Raw genomic sequence first — 8,733 nt, 5'->3', positions numbered from 1 at the left:
CGGCATCGGAATTGTAAAAATCCAAACGATACCCAACCCTACTGATGAGCCATAATATGTAGTTAAATTAAAGGCTCAAGCAGTGTGTTAAGTGTGTTAAATAAGCAGAAATGAAAAAAGTAGTGCTGTCAGTTAAATGCGTTAACGCAAACCCATTTTAACGGCGTCAATTCTTTTTTTAATCGCAAGATTAACGTTCTTTTTTGCATAGCAAACTTTTTAGTTTTTTTTTCACATGCTAGCAGTGAAAGTGAGTGAGTAGTAGGCTAACGTCACGTGAGTGGATGGCGAGCGCGAGACGCCGAAATGGATGCCAATAAGATTCTGAATGGAAAGTTTACTTTTAAAAAGTTGCCAAATGGTTCCATTGACAAGACCAAAGTGATCTGTGTGTTTTGTCGTTGTGAACTGAGCTATCATCGCAGCACGTCCAGTCTGAAATACCACTTGATGGCCACACACAGCTGATGGCCAAACACACAGCTGATGGCCAAACATACAGCTGATGGCCAAGCACACAGCTGATGGCCAAACACACAGCTGATGGCCAAGCACACAGCTGATGGCCAAGCACACAGCTGATGGCCAAGCACACAGCTGATGGCCAAACATACAGCTGATGGCCAAGCACACAGCTGATGGCCAAACACACAGCTGATGGCCAAACATACAGCTGATGGCCAAGCACGGTTGATGGCCAAGCACACAGCTGATGGCCAAACATACAGTTGATGGCCAAGCACACAGCTGATGGCCAAACACACAGTTGATGGCCAAGCACACAGCTGATGGCCAAGCATACAGCTGATGCTAATTCTCCACCCCCTCGTCAAAGCCAGGCGACAAAAGCATAAAGCAAGCCGATCCACATTTCCCTATTGAAAAGAGCATTAAAATGAGAAAAAAAATAATTTAACAAAAAGAAATCTAGGGACATTTAGAATAGATAAAAATGTGCGATTAATTGCGAGTTAACTATGACGTTAATGCGATTAAATATTTTAATCGTTTGACAGCACTAGAAAAAAAGATTGAGAAAGTAACTTACTACATCAGGAGAAAGGTAACGTGGCACATTCTATTCTTTTTTGCATTACAGCTGAACCACCTGGACCTCAAACTTGCCACTAAAACAAAGAACGTTTCATTTCACGCATTTGATTTGCCTGAGTTCTAACAGTTACTACATTTGTGACAGCTTTGTGCCATATTTGAGGTTACGTTGCTTGATGTGATGGATTATAATGACGTCAACTGCAAAAAGGAAAATTGTTTTTTATTATTATTTATTTCTCTGCATAATACAAAGTCATTCGCCAACTCCCATTTGGATAAAAGTTTACTTCTAAACTGCTACAGTTTAAGAAATACCCTAAACCATCACAGACCACTATTTCAGAGAATATTTGTGCGTATCCATTTTCAGTTAATATCTTAACTGGACTTTAAATGTACCTACAGTTGAGTACATTTCACACAGCTACCAAAACATTTATTTCATTAATATCACACATCATAGTATCTTTAATATTATGATTTAGATGCCCACATCCCTTTTTTCTTCCTCAGCTCCTCCAGGTCACTACGGCTGACTGATGCACGAATACTGCTGTCTGTTCACCATCATAAAACATACAAAACAAAGAAATGCTCACTAGTTCAAATACATCATCTAAGTTATTTTGCATTAGGAAGCAGTTTTATGCATAACATATTGTATTTTAACACAATAAAAAAAAAAAATTTTTGCAGGTGACATAAGGATGAAAAGAATAACACGTAGTACTCCGTCAAACTGAAGGAAAGCGGTATCATGTAACCGCATGATGCAACTTTAACTCTACCAACACCCCTTCAAGGAATGGATTCAAGAAATCCACAGATTTCAGAAAAGAAAATGGTGGTGTTATTATTCTAAAAGTTTTCACAATTTGGGCTACGAATGGCCAGCATACGGATCTATCTGCTCAGTACGGTGGCCAGCAGGGCCATTCGGATGTACATGCCGTTCTCTGCTTGACGGAAATATGCTGCCCTTGGGTCTGTGTCCACCTCGGCACTGAGAGAAAAATACAAAGGAGACACAAGTTTTAGTTAGACTTTAACAAGACTAAAGTGCTGCACTATCTACTACAATACTGTAGTAGTACTATAACAACAACAGGCAATACTTATAAAATCTGTTCTTTATATTTCAAATGGTTTTCCTCTGGACAGTGGCTTTCAAGAATCAATCTGATCAGATCAAATATCACTACATCAACATGATATTTCCAAGCTCTCAAACAGCTTCCTCATCACACGACTACAGCTGCAACGATTAGTCGATTAATCGATTGGCCGATTGACAGAAAATTCATCTGCAACTATTCTCATAACGATTAATTACTGAAGTCATGTATTATTTTCCTTGCACGGCAGCTGGATTCTTGCGATATTACGAGATCACACGAGAATCGCGAGATCACGTATCACACGAAAATCCATCTCGTCAGGCTTCATTACAGCTAGGGATGCATGGAATCCAGGATTCGGACGAATATTGGGCTTTTTGACGGGGTTCGGTTTCCTTTTTGGTGCATTCAAGTGCTCGTAGGAAAGTACATTAAACACTTCCATCAATATAAAATGTTGGGTATGCTTTGGACCCACCATTCTCCTCAGAATGCATTATATTTTCAAATGTATTGAACTGACAAATACCAGTCCTTCCAGAAAATGTGGAGTTTTTTTTTATGATTGTTGCGGGCAAAAATCCTTGATTATGCGGCACGCGATGGAATATGCGGGATATTTATGCAATTTTATGCGATGAAATTGTGGGAACTTGCAAAAACTGTGGTTTCATCATGGCTTCATCGTGGGGTTTGCAGCTTCTCGATGATGTTCACGTCGCGTCATTACGTCACTTCATAACGTTCCCATGGCAACAGGGGGAAATGGCTGCTCTTGTGTGAAGTAAACGCAACATTTTTCAACTTTCTGCTAACATATATGGGACTTTTTTTCCAACCAAAATGCGGGGATTATGAAATCATGCAAGCCCTGCATATTTTGTGCGGAAATCTGCAATTTATGCGGTGAAAGTGCGGCGTATTTGAAAAAATGCGCCCCCCCCCCCTGCATAAATATGTGGATTTTGGCTGATTATGCATTGAATTATGCGATCGCATAATCGCGTTTTTCTGGAGGGACTGAAATACGACTTGATTTGGAGACGGTGACAGATCAGGGAGTTTCTGCTAACTCTGTGAGAATGTATAATGGTGCTAATTGGGCCTTGCCTGATTTCATTGACTCTGGGCAGCGGATGCATCACCACCATCTTCCTTTTGGCTACAGTCATGATGTGAGGGGTGAGGACGAACTGGCCAAAACACTGAGAAAAAACACACACACAAAAAAAGAGACACAAAGGTGACTTGGTGAAAGAGATATATACGAAAGTCTCTTGCTTTAGTAGATTTAGTGTTAAGTTAGGCTAAAGATTACATTTTACAACTTTTATTTAAAGAGGCATTATGACTATTTTTTTCTAGAAATAAGAACAGTTGATGAAATGAAACATGAGTTCACTTACTGCCTTGTACTCCTCCTCAGATGCAAACCTCTCCTTCTGGATCCGCGTCATGTAGAGGACGTCTGTCTCAGGCAGAGCTTCCTCGATACTATCAAACTCCTCCTGAAAACAGGCGAAAATACAACAAAAAGGTTAGCATCATTTTTATTTATCAAACTCATAACACCATTTAAAGTGCTCACATTATGCTCATTTTCAGGTTCATACTTGTATTTAGAGGTTGTACCAGAATAGGTTTGTGGTTTAATTTTCAAAAAACACCATATATTTGTCGTACGTGCAGCTCCTCTTTTCACCCTGTGTGTTGAGCTCTCTGTTTTAGCTACAGAGTGAGACATCGCACTTCTGTTCCATCTTTGTTGGGAGTCGCACATGCGCAGTAGCTAGGTAAGGACTACTAGCCAGTCAGAAGCAGAGTATGAGGGTGGGCCCTGACAGTACCTAGGTAAGGACTACTAGCCAGTCAGAAGCAGAGTATGAGGGCGTGCCATGCTAGCAGCTAGGCGAGCATTATAACGTGTTACAAAGTGACCACGTTTGTCTCTGAAGTAAAGGCTGGACTACAATAGAGCTGTTTATAGCAAACCTATAACGTGCACAGAAAGATATATAACACAATAAAGGAAAGGGAAAAAGCCAAAAAGCGTAATATGAGCACTTTAAAGAACCTATTATTTAGATATTTCAAAACGGTTGAGAAATTCTTATGTGAAATAGAAATACATCTGATTACATTGCCACACATTTGGCTTGTAATTCTGTTTGAACGCCGTTTAGTTCCCACCTGTCTGATGCCCTTTGAGGCCACGTAGCTGATGATCTCTGCTGGCATGTGGAGGTTCTTGGGAGCCACGTAGCGCAGGGTGATGCGGTACTGGGTCAGCAGTTTGGCGAGGGAATGAACCGTGCGTCCGTGTTTCAGATCCCCAACCATAGTTATCTGACAGAAAACATGACATATAAAGATTCTTTTTTTTTAACCAAAATTAAAATATGGATTACAGTGGCAGTTGGACTACAACAATAAAAACTAAAAGTTGGATGACTGTGGATTTGAATGTAAAGGACCGTTTTTCTTGGTCTAAAATGCTTTCACTATCCCTCACAGTCATGCCGTTGACCGTCCCCAGCTCCTCTCTGATGGTGAAGACGTCCAGCAGCGCCTGGGTTGGGTGCTCCCCGACACCGTCTCCAGCATTGATCACAGGCTTACGGCAATGACGCGATGCAGTCTGCAGACAGGTAACAAGAAAGCAAAAACATTGGAAATGTTATTTAAGCTATATGATCATAACAAAGAAAACACAGAATTACAGTACATTAACAGCATTTGTAAAAAACAAAAACCTGTCTTCATAACTACATTTAATGAAATAGAACAACATAGAAATACAAAAGGCAACTATATAGGGTTGGGAACCGAAACGCGGTGCCAATAGGGCACCGGTTCCAACGTAAACGTTAGTAACGAGACCGAATTAGAACGAAAATTTCGGTTCCTCATTTCAGTGCCTTACTCTTTTTTCTTTTTTTTTCCAGAAGCATCGCTGCACGGGACACTACGTTACCGTTAGCTAGCAGCTGGATTAAACACAATGGTTAAAATGCTGACAGCTTACGTTAAGCGGTGTAAAGTGGGACTGTATTTCCCTGTAGAGGATTCCAACAGCGGGACGTAACAGTCTGACTGCAGCTGCCATTGTCGGAAAAACAACACAGACGGTGCGTTCACTTGAAACTCGCCAGCCTTGTGGTGCATTTGAAGTTATTGTAAAATACCCTTTTCCCATCTGGTGCTTGTTTTTGTCGTTTACCAGCAATTTACTGGTGAAATAAGTCATTGTTATACGTTATTGTCATTGCATTATTAATCAATCATTTAATTTCAACCATATGGCCTTAGCAATAAACAAACCGTTCTTTAATGTCGCAAACTGTCAATTTGTGCTCCTTTTTTATATTATATGCATTATATATATATATATATATATATTTCGGTTCAGGCACCGGCACCGTTTTAAAAGTATCGATTTAGCACCGGTATCGGAAAAAACACAAACGATACCCAACCCTACAGCTATATCAGTAATGGCATATATGTTGGCCAAAAAAAATAAGAAAATTGCAGTACAGAAATGTCAATGATATAAGTCTTTTGAAGTGTCTCCATTACATTTGTACGTTTGTCAACCAGAGAGCACTGACAAGTTAGTTTTTCAACTGTAAAATGTTCCACTATATATCCATTTTATTATTATTATTATTATTATTATTATTATTATTATTATTATTATATTTCTATCCACAGCTTGTTGATCGGAGAGCTTTATCAGGGTCATATCTTGGAGGTACATCAATGATATAACCATATGCAAGTACATTAATAGACTTATAAACAAGTTACAGTATCTTAAAATCTGTCGTGAAACAGACAAGCATGAACAGGCTTTAGAATCATGTATGAGATATAGTTTTCCCCCCAATAGAACTTTAAAAAAAGGGTAAGATTTTTGATATATCCGGAACCTAAATTAAATGAGTTATTAATTAATTAAATCAGTCATATTATGACTTTTATACACAGCAACAAGTGGCAAAGGCACATGAAATGCAGCTTGACTTTACAAAAAAGGTTGAGTCAAAGCTGAAACCCACCTCCACAGCTCCAGGTGTTGGGTGTCGGAGCACCAGAACGTCGGCGTAGCAGCTCATGGTCTGGACGGAGTCGGCCAGGGATTCACCTTTTTGCACTGACGAGGTGGATTCGCTGAAGTGGACGACTGAGCCGCCCAGACGATGCATGGCCGCCGCGAAGGAGCTGCTGGTGCGAGTGCTGACCTCGTAGAACATGGACGCCATCACCTTACCCTGGACAGTGAAGACACAAGGATCTAGCTTTTGCGCTGGGCTTCAGACAAACAAATACTAAACTACTTTCAGGCAGGAGGACTGAGAAGTAGGTGTTCCCAAATCCCTGATGAATGCTCCGTTTCCAGTGTTTTCACAGTCTTGATTAGTCATGAAGTATGTCTGGATGTATTGCCAAGTAAGGAACACTTACAAGGAATTTGCCTCACACAATTTCAAAAAGGAATAAACCGACTTAAAAACACTTCGGAATAAAACGCAGATGCTCTAAGTACTTATATGCAGTACCTTCAGGAGATCCAGGCTTCGTTCCTTCTGAACCATCAAACGCAAAGTGTGGGCAACATTAAAAAGGTGTGAGATCTGAAACAAACAAAAAACACACAAACTGAAAAAAAAACTGTGCATCCAAATGTCGCTCAAGTCTCATATATTAAACCATGTCATTTTATTTTCTGTTTGTGTGTGTGGTGTACCTGCTCTTTGCTAAACTGCCTGACAGACAGGATGTGCTGGCCCACCAGCGGGTGCAGCAGAGGAGAGGTCTGGAAGTGGAACACCTGTCCAGCAGGTAGCTGTCCGGCTGCTGACTGAGGGGACAGCAGCCTGGACAGAGGAGGAGGGTGGCTGTAACCGTCCCCAGCTCCAGCTGCTGGAAGCATAACCATCTCTGCAGAGAGCCCAGTGAAACAATCAGTTAAATACAGGAGTACAGTGTAATACAGTGTATAGAAGGCAGATGATACATTTAAAAGGTAAAAGAAAGTAGGTTAAAGCTATTTCCACCTCTGAACAGCCACAACTTTGCAAAGATGGTACAGAACAACTATGGGTGCAGACTTTGGACTTAAACGTGGCTGGGGCATCTGTTATTTTCCTCAAACTGCTGTCCGCCATCCCGTTGAAAACCTCTTCCTTTTCGGCTAGTTAACTTATATTGAAGTTTCCCTCATTCATGTGTTTAGCGCCACCTCGAGGAGGCATGAAGTAGTGACCCTGGGAGGAGGGAAATCTATTCAGAGCGCCCTATTTTATTCATTAAAATATCGATATTTGGCGCCAGCGTATCGCTTCTCGTATCACACGACGGAGGACAATGATATATTGCCGTATTGATATTTTGTCCCAGCCCTAATGTATACCCAGCCTTTTGGGAGTTGTATTACCTGGTATTAGTCCAGGATCTGAAGAGCGGTGGGTGCGAGGAGGCAGCAGGTAGCGGCTCTCGGATGTCAATCGTCGAGGGCTGGGTGCTCGGGTTCGGACCGGGCCTTCCCGGGGAGGAGTAGGACGTGGGTGCTCTGGAGTCTAAAACCACAGGAAATACACAATTTCAGAATAAATACAGACATAATCCACCCATTTAACTACACGTTAATACCTGCTGTGATTAACCAGCACACTGGCTAGTTAGCTAGCATATAAAATCCAGTTTGTTTGGGTTTTTACAGTGCACACGAGGGCGCAAGAATAGTACAATGAATACCCTTGGACTTTCTTTAACAGGTTCAGGGGGATGGATTGAAGCAGTGGGCCAGGTCTTCACATCCTCACCATAACCTGGAGGTACCAAAACCTGAGAGAGAGAGAGAGAGAGAGAGAGAGAGAGAGACACATCAAAGAGCAATCAAATTACATAATACATACAGTATATGAAGTGATATTTTGTGTACCTCAACTTTTATTGAGGTAGGTCGTATATGTACAAGTATTACTTAAAATTAAAAGTATGCACTGCTCCTGTATACAATCCACAAAACCATGGGCAATATTTTCATAGCTTTTTAATTTGAGGTTTTTATAATTCCTAACTGTATTACCACAATAATTGTAGCAAACAGCAACAATAGTCATTCCAGTTCCCCATAATTCATAAACATATAGTTTAATACAGCCTTTTTTTTTTAATATGTCACGTGTGAACACAGAGGCGCGTGATTGCTGACCTGGCCGTCGATGTAGGCCACCTCTCCTCGTAGAACCACGCGGCGGACTTTGCCCTTCACCTTCAGACCCTGAAAAGGTGTCCACTTTGACTTTGTGAACTGCATGGCCTGAGGAATAACCCACTCCTGCTCCAAGTCCACCTGAAAGGCACAGACAATATGATGAGGTAATTAATAATCTAGAAGTGTGAGCATTATTTGTCAGATTATGTATGAAGCACACGTCGTCATGTCGGTTCTGGCCTCAAATGCAGAAGCGAAACACAAAAATCAAGACACACGTAGACCCCAGTGCATAAAAAAACGTACGTGTGTACGTGTGTGTGTGTGTGTGTGTGT

General features: G+C 41.1%; 1 protein-coding gene across 1 annotated transcript in view; it reads right to left on the bottom strand.

Annotated features, from left to right (window-relative positions):
- Window positions 1-1,255: 1,255 nt before the first annotated feature.
- Window positions 1,256-8,733, bottom strand: part of cad (carbamoyl-phosphate synthetase 2, aspartate transcarbamylase, and dihydroorotase) — a 29,918-nt gene continuing 22,440 nt past the window's right edge. The window contains exons 34-44 of the mRNA XM_078274346.1: window positions 8,395-8,535; window positions 7,935-8,024; window positions 7,615-7,756; window positions 6,925-7,118; window positions 6,737-6,811; window positions 6,236-6,448; window positions 4,687-4,812; window positions 4,365-4,520; window positions 3,581-3,682; window positions 3,285-3,379; window positions 1,256-2,059 (exon numbers count right to left, since the gene is read on the bottom strand). Of these exons, the coding sequence (XP_078130472.1) occupies window positions 1,960-2,059; window positions 3,285-3,379; window positions 3,581-3,682; window positions 4,365-4,520; window positions 4,687-4,812; window positions 6,236-6,448; window positions 6,737-6,811; window positions 6,925-7,118; window positions 7,615-7,756; window positions 7,935-8,024; window positions 8,395-8,535 (1,434 nt within the window). The 3' untranslated portion in view covers window positions 1,256-1,959. The remainder of the gene's footprint in view (window positions 2,060-3,284; window positions 3,380-3,580; window positions 3,683-4,364; window positions 4,521-4,686; window positions 4,813-6,235; window positions 6,449-6,736; window positions 6,812-6,924; window positions 7,119-7,614; window positions 7,757-7,934; window positions 8,025-8,394; window positions 8,536-8,733) is intronic.

This window comes from Sander vitreus, chromosome 18 (genome assembly GCF_031162955.1).
Source record: "Sander vitreus isolate 19-12246 chromosome 18, sanVit1, whole genome shotgun sequence".
Taxonomy (NCBI): domain Eukaryota; kingdom Metazoa; phylum Chordata; class Actinopteri; order Perciformes; family Percidae; genus Sander; species Sander vitreus.
The sequence above is the reverse complement of the archived record's forward strand: the minus strand, read 5'-3'. Positions and strand labels throughout refer to the sequence as shown.